Here is a 19,392-nt window from a genome sequence, read left to right as displayed (position 1 = left end):
TCAATTACATCTCAATAAATAAAAGAACTCCTAATACATGTAACAATATGGATGAATCTCAAAAATACCATTCTACAGGAAAGAAGCCAGACACTAAAGACTACATATTATTGATTCTATCTATGTGAAATTTCTAGAAAAGGCAAAATTATAGAACCAGAAAGCAGGTCAGTGGTTGTCTAGTTCCAGGATTGAGAGTAGAAAGTGAATGCAGACAGACGCAAGGGAGAGGAGGGACAGATGGAGAGATGAAAGTATTCTAAAATTGGATTGTGGCGACGGTTGCACAGTTGTAAAAATTTACTAAAGCACATTAAACACTTATGATCAGTGAACTCTATGATATGTAAATTAAAGTTAAATTAAACTTTTTTTAAAAGTGAGAGGCAAAAGAAGTATAGCTTATTAAATTGGTAGTAATTTTTTAAAGATGGTATTAATTCAATGAATGTTTGCATTCCTCCTGTGTACTAAGCATTACTGGATATTGGTGAGCACAGACAGGATCCCTGCCTTAGCAGGGAGAAACAGGCAGGTGCAATTAAAATAGTGCCCGAACTGCTCTCACAGAAGCTGCAGGTTGTAGTAACACCTCACTCCAGGCTCACTGTACAGTAGGACAAACACTTTCAGATATTGCTGGCAGAAGCAAATTGGCCCAGCCCCCCTGGAAATTAATTTGACAATATGTTGCAAAAGCCTGAATTTATACCCTTTGACTCACAATTCTAATTCTGGGTATCTATTGTAAATAATCAGGAATTTAGATAGAACTGTTCTATCCAAACGATTGGCACTGGTCACAGGTAATTCTAAAATAAAAAAATTCAAAGCAACACAAATGTACAATAATAGTTAAGTAAGTCATGGTATCCGTGTGTCATATAATGCAGACATTTAAATTTAGTGCTTGCACAAAAACATAACAGAAAAATGAGGGTTATAAAATTGTGATATAATCTCAGTATTAAAAATGTGTGTCGCTATCTGCACAAGCTAAATGATAAGGCTCCAGAATATTAACAGCAGTTAACTCTGGGCTGTGGGATTGCAAGTAATTTGGCTTTTTATACTGTTCTGTAACTTACAAGATTTGTATAATGAGCATGTATTACTTCCATAAACAGGAAAAAGTTATTTTTCCCCTTTAACTGTTGACATAGGTAATATGTATTCAATGAGTTAGAAAATAGAAATGAAAATCTTCACCTAAAATCCACCACGAGAGACAGTCTGATTTATCATTTAGGAGTATATCCTTCACATTTCTTTGCAAATAGATAAGTCATTTGTTTTACAAAAACGGAGTTTTATACTACATATTGGTTTGTAACCTGCATTAAAAGAAGAAAAAAAAAAGAGATAACAGGTCTAAACACTTAAGTTTGTTAGCCTAAAAAGATGAGAACCTGATGGCAGCTAAAGAGAATAATTGGCTCAAGCAAAAGGCTTTTTCTAGTTGTGGTGGTGCTCAGAGAAGGAGCCAGTGTGTGGAAGGGAGAGACAGGAGACAAAGGGACGCAGACAGAAGGACAGGTGAGGGGTCACGAGAGGGAGAAGCAGAGACCAGCTGTGGTGAAATTCGACCAGTGTGTATATGAGAGGCTTCTGCTGGACACCCTCTTCTCATGTTGTGGGAGATAAGCTAAGGGCTGCGCAGAGCACATGTGGGTGACGAGGTCTCGAGGGGAGAGGAGCCTTCCGACAGCCGCAGCCTGCAGAGCGAGCACTAGAATGTCAACAAACGAGGCCTGTTTACAGCTGTTAATAGCTGACCGCCATGGTTCGAAATTCCAGACCCAGAATTCCAAGGCTACACCACCAAGTGCTTCATCTCAAGAAGAATTACAAATAAGTCAGGGTGAGTTCGTCCAACAGAAATTACCAGACTCAAATATTAGAAAGGGAGGAAGAATGGGTAGTACCACGGAAAGGCAGAGGCTTAGGAGCCAGACAGATCTGGCTCTGCCTGCCATTCGCCAGCTGGGCAGGTTATCTGACTCCTGAGGCTCAGGTTCAGAAGATACCAGCAGCTACCTTCCAAGCTTGTGAGAACCTCATACACATAAACACCTGGCACGTAGGAGACACCTGACCAATCGTAACTATTACTGAAAGGTTAAAAGCCCAGAATTTGGAGTTAGACAGATTTATTAAATTCAAATCCTTGCTCTATCACTTAGGCGTGCAAGCCTCAGTGGGGACACGCCTGCCACACGGCCCTCTTTAAGGATTAAATAAAACAATGTATATATTATATTTTGCCCTTAGGCATAGTGCCTGTGTGATCAATCAACAATGGCTGTTATTACTACCACGGCTGTGATCCTGGCCACATTACATAACCTCTCTGAACTAGAATTCAGTCAGGTGTAACATTAGCATTCCACTGCCGACCTCGTCCCCTTCATTCCCAGAACACAGAACAAGGCACACAGTTGGCACACAGTACATATCGGCTGCGTGAACAACAGGACTGTTCTCAGAACTAGAGATAATGTATATAATGTATCTGACAGCGTCTGGCATGTAAGTTCTGGGGACAGTGGACCCATTGGTGATTCCACTGGAACATGGGCTCCTTTAGGGCAAAAGCACCATGTTTTACTCATCTGGTAACCCCAGCACCTGGCAGACTGTCGGGGATGTGACCTCAGAAGATATTTACTGAGTGGCACAGAAGGCAGCAATAATGCAGAAGCTACCCTCACTACAAGGATAACTGCAGGAGCCCAGACAGCTTGACCCTCCAAAAACAACTTGAAATTCTCCATCTACTTTACCATCTAACATTATAGGTCGCCTTTGGGCAGTGCCTGTACCAGCTGATTCAAGGTAATGCTTTCAATAAGTAACCTAGTAATTAAAAATAATAGGTAACCTAGGAATGACTCCATATTTCAGTGATGTGAAAGAGGGCCGAGGGTACAGGAATGAGGCTGCAAACATCGTGAATTATTCCATCTAGCACACAACACGATCACAGCATACAACAGCGTTTTGTATAAATTCAGCCAAGCTAATGAATGGTCACAGGGGAAACCAGAAAGCCAGGGTACCAGTTACATAAACTTGTTCAACTAAATGTGTCACCTATATGGAGATAACAGGTTATGACACCAGATTTGTTTGAATTAACATTCTTACGATTTCTTCAGTAAGCTTAAAATGCCACAAAAATTGTTAAAAGCTGGCTAAAAGGTACTCCATGTTGCTTTCTTAAACTGAGACCTGCAATAATCAGAAACAAGCTTTTCTGCCAATTTGGCAAATACTTGATTGCCTCAGATTTTTAGTTAAAAGTCTCACATTATCTTAAAAATACTTTCTTACAGGATATTCTGGTATTTCACCAATAGCTTTACATTTGATTAACCTAGATTAAGCACAATTTTCTTTTTTATTCTGAGTCTTTATCTGATTAGTAAAGATAGGCTTGCTGCAGAAAATGGAAAATATAAAGATATTAAAATCACCCTTGGTTCAGTCATCCAGGTATAACCATTATTTACACTTCGGTATATTTCCTTTTGATGCTTAATGTTACTAGTGTGTTCAAAAACATGACTTATAATGGTGCAGGGTATTCTCTCAAGCAGTAACACATCCATTTTCCCTGTCATTAGACATTTACATAATTTAGAAGAACTGTTTTCTACTGAATGTTTTTAAAGGTGGCTTTTCCTTTTTTTTTTTTCTTAAGTGAAAGCAGGTTTATTTAGAGAGATACACACTCCACAGAGTGGGGTCTGTCTCAGAAGGGAAAACGGCTTAGGAGATAGACACTCCATACACAGAATGTGGGCCATCTCAGAAAGGCAAGAGGGAGAGAGATGGAGAGGTGTGGGGGTGTTTAGTTTAAAGTAAAAGTAGATCCACACTCCATAGACAGAGTGCGGGCCGTCTCAGAATGCAGGAGAGCGAGCGACCCCCTTTATTTATATTAAATATAAACATACATTGAATTAGCCTTTGTAAGAGTTCTACCATTTACTTCAATCAGCACTGGAAAAAATAAGACACTGCAGGCAAAGAAGGCCACCCAAAACCCACTGGAGTGATCTTCCAGAATGTACGCTAGTGAGAGTCAAGTCTGGAGTAAAGGCTTGTGAGGAGCTAAATGTCTTCAGTGAAGTGGGGAAGTTCAGCAAAGGAGCAGCAGTAATGAAGGTGGGGAACACGTGTGTATGCTGGGGCATGAATTATAATCTTACAAGTAGAATAGTTGAGTCATTATTTTAATAATGGTCAGTAAATAGTCTTTATTTGAACCTAAAGTTAATATATTTTAATTTTTCTGCATTCAACAAATCAATGCCCAATTTTAATTTACTTCAATAGATATTCACTGGTACCTACTTTGCCAGACACTGTGGTTGGTAATAAAAATGAATTAAACCCTGTCCCTCCCTTCAAGTTCATAATCAGAATATACCTAACCCAAATTTTTATACTATCTACATCCAAAACAGTAGCAGTGAACACAGATGGCTCACGACCCTAGAACTACAAGAGGCCCTCAGCCATCAGAAATGAAATGTGATCAAGTTTCTGAGGCAGGAGAGTAGGTGGTACATATTTGGAAACTTTAACAAAAATTGAAGCAAAAGATTTTTCTAGTCATTGAATGGATCAAAAAAGAAATTCTTGGGGGGCGGAGGGTGGGAAGGGATAGACTGGGATTTCAGAATTGTAGAATAGACTACACTGTATAGCACAGGGAAATATACACAAAATGTTATGATAACTCACAGAGGAAAAAATGTGACAATGCGTGTGTATATGTCCATGAATAACTGAAAAATTGTGCTGAACACTGGAATTTGACACAACATTGTAAAATGATTAGAAATCAATAAAAAATTAAAAAAAAATTCTTTGAACCGAGTATTTCAGTTAGTCCATTTTATACAAATGGCTTGAAATAGCTGTTCTTAAAACTATAAAGGTAAAATTCATCCTTTCCTATTTCGGAAGCATTATAGACTACAAATCAGAGAACTGTTTTAACATTTTATTCTATGCTTATAGCCACCATATATCTTAGATTTCCTCAGACAAGCCCTGAAACAAACACTCTATCCCTTTGCCCCTGTAAATAGTGAGAATCCCAAAAGTAAAATCATGCCGCAGTTCCCAGACAGGACCCTGAAACTGCACACAAATCCCTTTTCAGACCACATATTTCTGCTAACTCCAGCTATCATACTTCCGTCCCGGGAATCTGCAGAACTAGCCTTAATTCTTTTGCCCAAAATTTGCTCATCTGAAAGGGGAAACTGACTTAGGGAAACATATTGCCTGTCATAGTGCTAGCAAAAATACATGAACTATTGTTTTTTCCCTATGTTAACAATACTGTTAACTACTAAGGTAAAGAATTTGTTCTCAGTTTGATCCATAGAGTTTCTTAATAAACTGTGAACACTGAGTTCTGCTTTAATTGACTCCTGTACTCACTTAAAAGTGGCCAATTAACATAAAATGATCTTCATTTGATCCCAGAGGAATCCCAGTGACCTTCAAGTAAATCTGAAAGTGGTCATTTAGAAGGAATCAGTAAACACTCTCTCACCCTCAGGAATTCTTGGAGAACAGGATAAAGATTACGGTTCTCACAGTTCTGACTTCAGTGACCTCAAGATGACTTCCACGTTCTCACCACTTTACTAACCCCAGCCTTCCCCAACGACTCCACCCATCGTTTTGCAGGAGCATTAGGGCATCATCTTTCATTCAGCATGACCTTTAAAGCACCTGGTGCCAGACACTGTACTACAACCCAAGGAAAACAGTGAGTTACAAGATGGACATACTACAGCTGAGTGGGGATGACAGACATTTAATTATATAATTATGGAAAAAATTCACAGGGTAAACTGATAATGGAGAGAGGCTTGCAACTTAGGGTGCTGAGGGAAGAATTTCATGAGGAGGTGATGAGAACCTATAAGTTGAGAAGGAAACAGGCAAAAAGCAGGGAGCAAAAAAATGTTCTAGACAGAGAGAAAACTATGTGCCACGGCACTGAGGAAGGAAACTCTGTTAAGTGTGTTAAAAGGCCAGTGTCACTGGAGTATGGTAAGCAACAGAGGGAAATGTGGCTGGTAAGATGAGCAGGGGCCAGACCATGCCGGCCTAGGGAAGCTATTGAAGAGTTAAGCAAGGAAGTACTGTCACCCCACTTGGATTTCTTGAAGATTGCTCTGCTAGACTGGTAGAGGTGTAAGAGGAGAGGCCAGGAGTCATCCATAAGGAAGCCATTACAGGCGTCTAAATAAGAGATGGTGGTAGCCAAGGTCCTGGGAATCGGGAACCTTTTAAGTGACATCTCAGACTAAAAGATGAGCGCAAGGTAACCAAAGGGAGAAGGGTACTGCAGGCCACTGGAAAACACTTAGCAGCATCAGGTCCCACGACCACAACCCGCTCTGACACTGTAAACAGTCTGGCATGGCCGTAGCAGAGGGTGTGCGACAGGAGCAGAGGCAGGAAGGCTAGCGGGTGAAAACCACTGCGGGGACCCGAGCAGGAAAGCAGAGTGCCCCGAACTTAGTCCGCGGCGATGAAGACACCACTGCGTCCATGTGGTGCTGAGCGTGGTGGGAGAGCCTGGCTGGATTTGAAGAGGGGAGGGGAGAGAAAAAGGGAACTTGGAATAACTTTGGCTTACGGCTTTGAGTGGGCAGATCATGGTGTTCACTACAACAGGGAGAGCCAGGGGCGTGGGAAGGACGGGCCCCGGTTTGTACATGCTGCCACACTGGAGGAGCCACACAGACAGCTGGATACATGGCATCTCCAGCTTAGAAAGAGGCTGAGGTTGGACATGTACACTGAGAAACCACAGGTGAACAAGTGGTGGATAAAATCATGAGAAAGACTGATTGCTCAAGGAAGCACAAAATGAAGGAAGTTAGTCCAGAACTCTGGGACGCACTGACACTGAAGGGGCAAGACTTAGAGCAGGGTTTCTCAAAAACAGCACTGATTGTCTTAAGCTGGGTAATTCTGTTGTGAGGCATTGTCTAGCACATTGTAGGATGTTTAGCAACATTTCTGGACTCTACCCACTAGATGCCAATAGGACCGACCCAGTTCTGACAGTCAAGTATGTCTCCAAAAAACATGTGTCTCTCCAGACATTGCCAAATGTCCCCATCAGCGGCCCTGGGGGGATGACCCCCAGTTGAGAACTACTGAATTAGGGTAAGAGGAGTCACCGCGACACTGACAAAAGGACACTGACAAGGTTTTGAATAAACTCCTTCAATCCATAAGATTCCTCCAAAGTTTCTGTGTATATTACTGCTCTTAGTCCCTTGAAAGTACAGAATAAATGCAGGTGACATTCCACTACATCCAACCCATTGGGCATGGAATATTTTTAAGTACAAGAATGGATCATATCCATTGTTAGAAGTCCATTTGTGGTATGAAGTTACAGTGGGGGGAAAATATGTATTCTTTTGTAAAAACAAAAATTCTATTCACAGGTTACACAAAAAATGTGACCCTGCCTCCCAGTATAGGATTAGTTTTCACCATTCTGCTTCAGTAAGCCCCTGCACTGTTCCATCATGAGAATAGTACCTTATATTTTCCAAGAGTTTCTGATTTATAGGCCCTGTCACCTAATCTCCATTCAACCCTTATAAGGGGAAGGAAATGCTAATAGTGGAGGAAACTGATGCAGAGGGGTTAAGTAACAAGCCCAATGTCACCAAACTGACACAAAGTGACCAAACTGAGATTAGAACCCGACTTTGGACTCCAAAGCCTATGCTCTGAGGCTAAACCACTTAACCACTATCCAGATGGCCTCCATTAATGGCTACAAGTGCTGTGAGGAAGGGGGTGGGTTCAGTCTTTTTCACCATTGTATTCCTAGCATTTGGCTCATGCTTAGCAACAGTAGCTCAAATATTTACTGAATGAGTCTCAGTTCAAACTTAACTCTTTAACTTATTCCCTGATCTGCATTGAGAGCTCGAAGACAGCAAGTTAGGTCACCAAGAGGAAGAAAATGTCTTCCACTCTGGCAGGAAATAAGCAGCCAGTGTCTGACACTGCATTTCCAGAATTAACTTTTGAGAATTTTTTTGCCCAGAGATGGAGGCTGTACCATCAACCCTGCTTCACTTCCATTAAAGCAAAGAGAGGAGGGGAGAGTAGAAACTAAAGTTAAGTATGGAATATTTTTGCAAAAGGACAGTTGTAAATAATTCCTGATAGAATCATAAACTAGAAAGTTTTCCAAATATCAAATCGGCTTAATACAAATTTAACATTCTCTACCCTCTATGAATAGTTGCCACCTACTGGGTATTCCTGCCTCAGCATAGTTTTCCTTACTAGCCAGTCTTGGTACCTTTTTGATAAAAGGCCTTTATGTCCAGAAATTTCTGCACAGATGAAGCCATCATTCCCACGAAGTAAAATGTTTTGTCATTCCTGCCTAAAGCCATCCTTAGCCGTAGCCTGGAGGGCATGGAACTCAGGGGATACAAATAACCTCTGCAGGGGGCATGAGCAGAGGGAATAGGCTATGGAATTCTGCAAAGAATGGAAGGAAAACCATGAATGGGCTTTGGTTTGCTGTGTGTACACAGATGTATGTACATCTTAAATGTACTCCTTGGAATTCACGGAAGCTATAAAGCAGTCTGAGAGGTGAGAAAGTCCCTCACTTTGCGTGGAAGCCACTTCATGAAAGCATTCATGTAAAGCTCATACTTTCCGGACCTCATACCCTCCCTAACCTAGCATCATCCATCATGCTCTCATTCCCATCAAGGCCCCTACGGAAGGCTTGATACAGTAGCACATTTTCAACATACTCTTAATGTTAACCTGAGCTTTAAGGAACAAGGAGAATGTGTTTTCTCTTCCAGAGCACTGTCTCCTCCAGGGCGGCTCAGCTGTTCTCAGCTGCCATTTAGCACCTCAGGGTACTTTGGCAAGTTGGTCTTCAGTCTCTAGTTTGCCATACTGACTTCTACCCAAACATTAAAACTTCTTTAAAAAAAATCAGTAACTCACTTTTGCTTTGTTCTTTCAGCTCCTTTGAAGATTATGAAACAGAGGAACCTGCCTCTCCCTCTGAAATTGGAAACAAAGGCAATAAAATAGTAACCTCAAGCCTTCCAGAGAAGAGTGGCAAGCTTCAGTCAGTGGATGAAGGATAGCTGCCAACGTCTACGTGAAAGGGAGATGCGTACTTTAAGTGTTTTTTTTTTTCTTGTGAAGAGATGCTCTAGTTTGCAAACTGCTTTTTAAAGACTTTGATTTCTGCAAATGTGTATCTGCAGTAGGCACTTTTAAACGTTTTTGAGCAATAGCTCTGGATACACATACTCAATTTGGGAGACTCCTCCAATTTGCCTCAAACCTCTTACAGAGCTTTTCCTCAGAAGCAAATATGGTATCTATCACCAGTCTGTGAATCAGCACTCTTCACCCCTGAATGTACCAAGGATCTCTTGGGGACAGTGCCAAGCACAGTTCTCTGCACAAAAGCAGGAGTTGCCTCTGTTGTCCAGCATCCCTGAGGCCCATCAGGGCTCCCATGGAGCCCAGAAGAAACCTTCACTTGCAGAAAACTTGAGTCAGAAAATTCTGGAACTTGAAAAAGCAGTCAGGGCCTCCAGAACTGAATTAGCCCTGGTAATAAAAGCACTGCCAAAACATCTCAGAGACTTCTCTTAATTATATGTGTACTGGAGTTCAAAGATCTTGAACTTACTTGGTTTAATGTAATTTCACAATGACCTGCCAAACTGCTAGTCACTTTACATCCTCAGGTATTGTAACCACTAGGCCTTCCAACCTTGCTGGCAAGCTCTAAATAATCTTTCCTCATCCTTACTGTGGCTCTTATATAAAATCTGAAGAAAAACTTAATTGAAGACAAGTACAGAATTTGACTCACTTTGTTTCCTTTTAACTCATCTAACATTTGTAGAGACTTACTGAATGATTTATTAATCTCCAAATTAGCTGATATCCCATCTACACTTCCTATCAGGCCTACTTGAAGATCTAAATATATATGAAAATTCCTAACTAGACATACTCCTTTTATCACTGAATCTTAGAGAAGGCTAACAGGGAAGTCCTCAATATAAACATTTTCTTTGCTTCACGTTGAAAACAAACTACTCGAAATATTGCATCGACCTAAGTATTTATCACAAAAATGGATGAGAACGGTGATGGCACCCATTTAAACAAAAAAAAAGCTATTTCATTTTTACTACAGTGGTCATTATAGAATACATTTTTCAGCAAGCCACAATCCACCAAAATCCTGCAATATCCTTGAAGATAAAATTGAAAATAAACTATTTTAAAAAGATGGGAATTTCTGATAGTATAAGAAACCCCCAAGAAACTTTTCAATATCCACCTGTCAAAGTCATCAAGTTTTCCCCTGGATTTTTTGTTTTAACCACAAGTCCTGAATGTCAGAATAGCTCCCTTTCTATCCCACATTGGTTCCCTTGCTGGTGTGAAGGCCAAACTCTGAAATAATCAAACCTTGGGCTACAGTAGGCAAAAAGTAGAGAAAAAGAGAATTTCGAAAATGCACCAACAACTGATAGTTACTGAGTCAGCGATCCTTCCTGTCTGCGTCCTCCCAGTTTCCTGTTACTTTACCTTCATGATCAGAACTGATCCTCCATTTAACTGTTACAGAAAGTGGTAACTATTAAACTTAGTTTCTGATAGTTCACAAAAGAATAAAAGCTTAAACATGACTACATATTTAGGAAACAATACATGCAATAACCAAAACACTGGTAAATCATTAGGATTAAAAGTATTTATGTGGTACATGAAATCTATCCCATCCAACCTTTACCAGGGAAGGGAAGCTATTTTTTCTTAAATTTCAGATTAAAAATACTAAAAAGGAAATTTTTTTTAGAAGCCAGGTATGGTTTAAATGTTTTATTAGCCATAATGATCTAAACTATTTCTAAGACTCAGCAAAATTCAATTTCTCAGTTTGTATTTTGGCTTTTTACATGGCTTTACTTTGTTTCTCTCTACCAAAGTCCTCTCGCTTTTCACTTTGGTCAGTATTTGGATTCAAAAGTCTAATTACAAAAGTACAGCTACCAATACCATTCCATTTAAGATAGGGCTCTTAATTTAGGTTACCCAAAGAATCAGATTTTCAGACATAAGAATGTGTTTCATTGTATTCCCTTCTTAGAACTGAATGTAAGAAATGTAAATTCTGAGGAAAGATAGCATGTAATTGACTTTCTGGTAACGATCATGCTGAATATAATCATTACTACCCAAATGGAAATTTCAAGTTGTTACAATATCCCAGGCTCCGTGATAAAAGTTGAGGGTTATGATCTTAATGCTAGTCAAAGAAAAATTGGTTTCACAGCATAACATTAATTGCTAAGGTAATCAAACTAATAAAATTCTGTGTATTTTCCCTGCATCTTATCTATGTCATTGTGTACTGTTCAGACTGTTTATAAAACTCTAGATTGATCAAATGAGATAAGTCATTTGCTCGACTTTTGGAAATGTTACGGTGTGTTTGGGTGGAGAAGCCTGCATGATTTAACTATTTGTTTTTCCCTTTTTGCAAAACTAAATAAAGACAAATTGTCAAATATGAATCAGCGCTCACTAAGATAAGCACTACACACTTCTGGCTATAAGCACACTTGCAATTCATTTTTATGTTTGAAAGAGTAGCACTGTAAACAAGCTTGAGTTTCAAAGAGAGTAACTCTTTGAACCCCCAACAAGACTTTATAAAGAAAGATCTGGAAGAATAACACCTCATACTGAGCAGTGATTTCCTCTGAGGATGGGAATTTGGGGATTTGGGTTTGGGAATGAGAGGTTCACAGGGATCAAAGGAGACTTTAGCCTTATGAATAATATATTCTTTTAAAAGAATGTGTATTTGCTATTTGGGTATCTAAAACTTAATTTTTAAAAAAGGAGACAAAATACCACCCATGCATTAGATTCTAATACTGTACTTCGAACTTAGTATTTTCTAAAGCATTTTATATTTGTTGCCTACAATATGGGAAAGGAAATTTTATTTTTCATCTGTTGTAAAATTTTAGCTTTCCTTCAGCAAGGCCTCCATAGAGTTGTCTTAAGAGAACTAAGAGCACAGTCAAGGAACTCTTTATCCTAGGACCGTATCAGACCTCTGCTTGGAGGTACAGACCTACGGAAAATCAAAAAGATACACTGTCAGCTCTAAAACTTCTGTCACCTAAGGTGATGATCATTGGATCATTTATGTTCATTAGAAGGACTCAAAAGAACAAGTTAAATGCTGTTATTGCTTTGGTGGTTTCAAATCCTGCTGAAGTAAACCCAGTTACTTCAGTAATAATTTTTCAGTCATCCTTTGTTAGCCACTGGTCAGCATTCCTAAAATAACTCATGGTATAAAGACAGACAATGTAGAAATCAAGGCACTGTAATTAATTACTCTTCCCCAAATGTATATAATATAGGCCATTCAGAGCATGCTATCCCGAACTCCTCAGTATTCTACAACATAGAATTAGAAAACTAACATTTATTGATAGATTTAAGGTGTAATACAGGTTTCCAAAAGTGTGGCAGTGAGAATACCAGCATAAAAAAGAGAAACTTGTGCTAAAAACAACCTGAATTCACCATTGGCAATATTACATAACAATCAAGGCCCTCACATACTAATGATTTCCACTTTGTCTATATTGCCAACCTCCCATGCATCAAAAAAAACACAAAACTAACATTATCAAACTTGGGAAGCAATAAAGTACTTTCGGAATTTTAAGATCATAATATTAGGAGAGTTTGGGAGATTTGCAAAATATACCCTAATCATCCATGTGTACAATCTCATTTCTAGTCATTTTTGCAGTGATCATTAGTAAATAAAGAACAGATTTACAAGATTATAGCAGGGCATCTGAGTTCAACACAAAACTGTTACAAACTTTAGGCGAATACATGTTTCATAAGACACTGCTAACACTTAGAGGAATTAAATAAAATTCCAAAACTTGGAAAGCAAATAAAGACAAGACAACTAAGAAGCATTTTCCACCATTTACTCTTGTTATCAAAAATAGTTCAACTCTTCTTGCAAAACAAAAACAAAATAGTACATACTGGACACATACATCACATTTTTCTTCCTATGGCTTTAGCCCACCCCCACCCCACCAAGAGAGACCAAAAAAAAAAAAAAAAAAAAAAAAAAAAAAGCCCAACAACAACAACGAAAACAACTCTACCTGACCACATTCACAGAAAATGACACCAAGATACACTACAAAACAGAAGGAGGTGTCATCTGCTCTGTGTCGAAAGGTTTCTTCTCCATGTCTTGTACTAGGTGAGTAACCATCATTGAACATGCTGTGTGCCAAATCAAAACAACTTCAACATATGTCAGATCTCAGGAGAGATGGTGAACGTAGTAGAAACTGAAATTTTTCCAGCAGTATTTTTTTCTTTAAATAAGCACTGTCAAAGCAGCAACTCTTCTTTTAAATCATAAGGTCATTTCTTTACAACAACCTAGTCAGTCCTTGTTTTATCTGGGCTGTGCTCTTTCAAGCAACTGACTAGATTTCCCTTCAACAGAATGTTTGTGACTCACTTGTCTTCCCCATAAAAATTACAGGGAAGAAGTGCATTTAAACTGAAACGGTTTTGTGCTTTACATGCAAAAGAGTATTCTAAAGAAAATCCTCCTAGCCTCAAACCTACTTAAATGCACAGGCTTCATAAAAGGCATTTTTATTAGACCTCCATAAAGAAGCCTCCACAACAAATAGCACCCTAAAAAAAAAGAAAAGAAAAAACAGCATATTCAAAATAAAATCTGTGGCAAACCATTAGAGGAAACAAAAAATCAAAGAAGTGGCCAATAGCAATAGGTATAATGCATAAATCTGGATAAGTTTTGGAGCATCATTCCAAAATTTTAAATAAATCCCAATTTCTAAGTAAAACATTTTTTATAATTTTTAAAAAATTCTGTCATATACTATAGTCTAAATTCAATTATCTTCAGAATAAAACTGCTCTTCTCCACTTCATTTATCTAATTAGAACATTGCTCAAAGTGATGGAAGCATTTAGTTTTTTTTTCCTAGAAAGGAGTCAGACTTAACTAAAAATGGGCATCAACTCAGAAGTTCTGCGGCATAAACAGCTAAACATCTGCAGTCTGACAGAATTTCAGTTTGTTCACTTTTTAAAAGACAGATTTCTTCAACATTCTAATGAGGGGCAAATTTTCTTTCATAATACTGCTGATTTAAGAACTGCTACATACACCAGTAGCCAATTTTCATGATCAGAAATGGTATTATGTCACCACAAAGGTTGAGCTGGACACATGAGCTTTTCAACAGGAGAAACATCAGTGGCAATGTGAAGGTAGCACTGAGGCTCCTGAACAAACTAATGGCTACTTTTTCAGAAAATACGAGCACAATCTTTATGGACTGACTAGATACCACTTCCTTACATTTAATCATAAACTTTGATTATGCACAAAGCATGACCATAAACAATGAGGTTAATGTTATTCTCCTTGCCAAAGTTCATTTTGTATAAATCAGTTGCATCAGCATTTGTTCTCAAACTATGAGGTTCTGTAAGAACTAAGGACATATAGTTGTAGGGTTACTCCTCCATTATCTGCAAACTATTTCCCCGACACTAACACATATAACTTAGCAATGAAAACACTTGATACAAGTGATCTATATGCAGGAGCTCCGGCAAGTTAAACCAACAAAACCATAGCTGCCGTAAAACTGTAGCTATTTCCCTACCAGAGGTAGGTTTAAAGACCCACTGATTTAACAGTCGAATCTCATGTCTATAGCTTCATCCAAACTTTTATCATCATGTGTACTGGCAGCTAAAAACGTCGTTACTGGGGACCCTGTGACATTAATTACACTGGTGCTGGTACTAGCATTGCGCACAGCGATGCTAGTCACATTAATGCCCAAAGTGAGCCTGGTCTGCTCCAAGGCCTTTTCTGGCACGGCAAATGCCTCCAGCTTCTTCTCCCCATTGGCCATATAGGAGTTTTGGCAGCCACGACATATACAATCTAAGCAGGCTTTGCGGTTAGAGTAGCAGGGGCAGCGCTGGCCACGGCAGGTAAGAACACTTGGATTCTGAGTAGCACGCCCACATTTACACCCTTTCTTTTCCTGGGGTTTTTTATACACAGTCTTGGTAGGACTTCCTGGCATAAAATGATGACTAGGAATCTTTTCCTTTACTGTCTTGTCTTTTTTAAGAATACCTGGCTTGGTTTTAGAGTGAGATTTCTTGGATCCATGTTCATGACTCTTTTTCATGCTTTTAGTAGATAAAAGTACAGTTTTGCTGATTTTGGGTGTCGTGCCTCCATTGGGAACAGTTGCTATAGGCTGAAGAGAAATTTTGCTCTCTCGTTTCACTGTCACAGGAGCAGATGCCCCCAACGTTGGGCCTCGGATAATGGTAGAAATTGGAAGTGGCTGAACTTTCTCACTGTCACTTTCTGATCTGGATCGTTTTCTATTCAATTTTGCTACTTTCGGAGTTGCTGCTGTACATGATAACCCATGAAGTGCAGGACTGGTAGACATAAAAACGTTATGGCTAAGAGACTGGGAAGAGAGCTGCAGAAAAGGTCCATTGGATACAGTGGCCTCCAGGTTGGGCTGCAAATTAGGACAACAAACTTCTGTATTTGAAACAGTTTCTAAGCTGCGGAGTACTTCCTCAACACTCAGTAACAGAGAGTCACCAGGTTTTATATCTTCACTGAAACTGCAGATATCAATGCCTGTGGAGCATAAGTCAGTGGCTACCGTGTCACAGACAGGTGGCAAACTGTCAGACAGATCCTCAGTTTTTATGTCAACAGTGTTACATACATCAATCGTATTTGGATGTTCAGGTGAAGGAATATTTATACCAAATCTATCTATTGAAAGCCCATTGTAAGTAGGCAAACCATTGATAACAGAACTGCCAATAGCAATGCTGAGGGTGCTTTCAGATATTGGAGATAAACTTGCTTGAGGATCAGTTGTGGGTTCTGAGGTTGAAGGTAAAGGGGAATGTGTCAAACACAAAGTAAAGGATGAATCTGAGGGTTTTTCCGTCTCCTCACAAAACAATGATCCATCATTAAGCAAAGCCAGAATATCAGAAGAACAGTCGACTGCTTCTATTATATCCCGTGCCAATGTAGTCTGTGTTATATATTCACATAGTTTTTTGTAGCAGTTCACTAGGATGCTTAACTGCTTGTTTTCCTCAAACTGCTCATAGTCTTTACACCAGCTACATGAAGGTTTCATCATCATTTTCTTGCCTTTACAACTTTTGCAGACATAGTGTTGGCAGGTGGAGTTGGTGGGTGCAATAGGATCTTGTAGCAAATGTCCTAAGAGGGAAAAGAGGAGGAAAGCAAAGATTTTAGTAAAATAAATTCATAATTTCATACACTAAAGTTGAGATTATAGGTAATCTATTAAAGTTAAGATGGGTTAAACTCACCAGACCAGATAATAAAACATGAATCTTATAGGAAACAGAAAAATACTCAGTAGCTCATTTCACTTCCGTGCCATATTCCCTATTTCTTTATCTCAAACACAATCTTCCTCGAGTCTGTGTTTCTCTCCTAAAACAGTATGTTCTGGTCCACTTTCTTATTCTCTTCTCCAAAGGCTAAAAAGAGGTGGAGGTCAGTCATCAAAAACACAAACTAGGCCTAAAACACATGGAACCTCAACTTAACACAACATGATAATGCTGCAACATATTGAACAAAATTGTACTGACTGTTAGACACTGGAAAAAAAAAAAAAATGACTGAGAGAGATTTAGTCCCTGTCCCCATTAAACATCAATTGAGGGCATTAATAACTCAGTACAAAGGCATCTTCACAGAAAAAAGTACAATTTCAAACCATTTACTGTATATATGTACTAATCATAAACTAAGGAAAGATCAAAATGTAGTTATGATGAAAAAGAACTATGTTCATTTATTAAAAAAGGAAATACTACTAAACTCAAATTCTTTCAGAGGAAATCAAAATATAATGACAATCAAAAAAGAATTATGTTTAAGTGTATCAAAAGAACAACAACAACAAAAAAAAAAAAAACGGCATAATACTGGACTCAAATTCTTCTGACAGAATACAAAATGACCATGGTCATAAAACACAAGTGTCCTAATTATAGCAATACAGTGTAACAGTGAAAATGATCCCCTAACTTGACATAACTCCTAAATTATAAACGATCTATATACATGAAACAGAAAAGGGAAAGCAACTAGATCCACGTCTACCCTTATTCCTCAAAGAAGCAACTGCTCCTTGGTTCTCAATGCAGAATAAATAGTAATTAACTAAGCGTAGCACCTATTTTCTCATATATATTACGTAATTTAAGACTCAGGCACGTGAGAGAAAGTACTTCTGGCTATAATGAAATCAGCAAATCCTCTCCTAATAAAGCAACTGTAAACCTGAAAATTTTTGAAAGAGAGTCCTTTTCACAACCAAAGACACAAAACCATCCGAGAAGCATTTATGTCTAAAAAACAGAATTTCAGGTAAGGACACTGTGGGGACCTGTGGTGTTCTGCTCTGGCGCTGCTCAGTACTCCCCTACCATCCAGCTCCATCAGCGTTACCCTGGTGAGGACTAGAAGCTGCTGTGATGGAAGAGGGCTCATTCCATTTAGCACAACAGATGATGCACAAGCCGAGAATCATTAGCATTGGAAGTGACTTCACAGAAGCTGGCCAGATGGGGAGAACAAACAGCTCAGCTCTTACTAGCTCTGACAAGCTCAGGTTAGACAGAGAGGCCTCAAACAAGATGACAATTTTCCCCCACGTTGACCTATAAATTCGATGTAATCCCTATGAGAATCTCAGGTGGCTTTTTCTAAGAAATTGACAGAATGATTCTAAAATTCATATGGAATCAGAGAGGACCTGAGATAGCCAGAACAATTCTGAAAAAGAACAAAGAAGTTGGATGGTGTACAGTACCAAATTTTAAAATCTTTAAAGTCACAGTAATCAAGACAGTGTTGCAATGGCAAAAGGATAGGTATACAAATCAGTGGAACAGACAGAAGTGTACATTTACGGTCAAGTGATCTGCTGACAAGATGGTCAGATGATTCAATAGGGGAAAAGAGGGTATTTTCACACATTGTGCAAGACAATTCAACATCCAAATGCCAAAAAATAAACTTAGATCCTTACCTCACAACATACACAAATACTCAAAATGGATCACAGACACATAAATGTTAACTGCTAAAATTCTAGAAGAAAACTCAGCAAAAAAACCTCATAACTTTGGGTTGGGCACAGTATTAAGATGTGTTATCAAATGCACAAAAGGGGAAAAAATTGTCAAGTGATTTCCACAAAATAAGAAACTTGTGCTTCAAAAGTCACCATTAAGAAAATGAGAAGATAATCCATAGACTGGGAAAAAGTACTTGCAAACCATGTATCTGATTAAGGGCTTATAACATGATACATGAAAAAAATTTCCTACAAATCAATGAGACAACTCAATTTAAAAACTGAACAAGAGTTGAATAAACATTTTACCAAAGAAAATATATGAATAAGCACATGAAAATATACCCAGTACTTTAACTATTAATTTATGATGCATAAAAATTATGGATACTGTAGACACCTATTAGTATGGATAAATTCAAAAAGACAGACAATACCAAGAGCTGGCAAAGATGTGGAAAAACTATAACCCTTCCTACATTACTGGTGAGAATGTAAAAGGGTAAAATCACATAGGGAAACAGTCTGGTAGTTTCTTTAAAAGTTAAACACATTTACCATACAAACCAGCAACTCTACTCGTAGGAGCCTACTCAATGACAAATGAAAATACACATCTGTATAAAGAGATGTATGTGAATATGCAGAGCAGCATTACTTGTAATAGACAAAAGCTAGAAACAATCCTAATGTCTATCAACTAGTGAATAAACAAAATGTAGTATATTCATAGGAAAGAATACTGTTAAGCTAAAAAAAAAAAAAAGAAAAAGAAAAAACTAGTAATAACCACTTAAGAGATTAACTATTTCAAGTGACTCTAGAATAGAAAGTTAACTATAATCCTTGAACCCTTGTTTTGTTTTCAGATCACATTTTTGGTGATAGTGTTGAAAGTTACTATAAATTGTTGGGTGTCTAATTATGGGATAAAGCAAATATTGATACCCTCGAGAATCCGGATTTTTTTTAGTAGGAGGAAGGAAGAAAGTCATAAGATACAAAAATAACTTAAAAAAAAAATCCTGTAGTCCTG

At 38.5% G+C, this 19,392-nt stretch overlaps 2 protein-coding genes across 4 annotated transcripts in view; one reads left to right on the top strand and one right to left on the bottom strand.

The window, feature by feature from the left end:
- Positions 1-11,648, top strand: part of PPP2R3A (protein phosphatase 2 regulatory subunit B''alpha) — a 148,376-nt gene extending 136,728 nt beyond the window's left edge. For all 3 annotated transcript variants that reach the window (XM_074370872.1, XM_074370877.1, XM_010947706.3), the window contains one exon: positions 9,062-11,648. In XM_074370872.1, the coding sequence (XP_074226973.1) occupies positions 9,062-9,188 (127 nt within the window). In that variant the 3' untranslated portion in view covers positions 9,189-11,648. The remainder of the gene's footprint in view (positions 1-9,061) is intronic.
- Positions 11,649-12,562: 914 nt separating this feature from the next.
- The window catches only part of MSL2 (MSL complex subunit 2), a 30,320-nt gene continuing 23,490 nt past the window's right edge, over positions 12,563-19,392 (bottom strand). The window contains exon 2 of the mRNA XM_010947704.3: positions 12,563-16,459. Coding sequence (XP_010946006.1) covers positions 14,868-16,459 — 1,592 coding nt within the window. The 3' untranslated portion in view covers positions 12,563-14,867. The remainder of the gene's footprint in view (positions 16,460-19,392) is intronic.

This window comes from Camelus bactrianus, chromosome 1 (genome assembly GCF_048773025.1).
Source record: "Camelus bactrianus isolate YW-2024 breed Bactrian camel chromosome 1, ASM4877302v1, whole genome shotgun sequence".
NCBI lineage: Eukaryota > Metazoa > Chordata > Mammalia > Artiodactyla > Camelidae > Camelus > Camelus bactrianus.
This window is presented reverse-complemented; position numbering and strand designations above follow the sequence as displayed.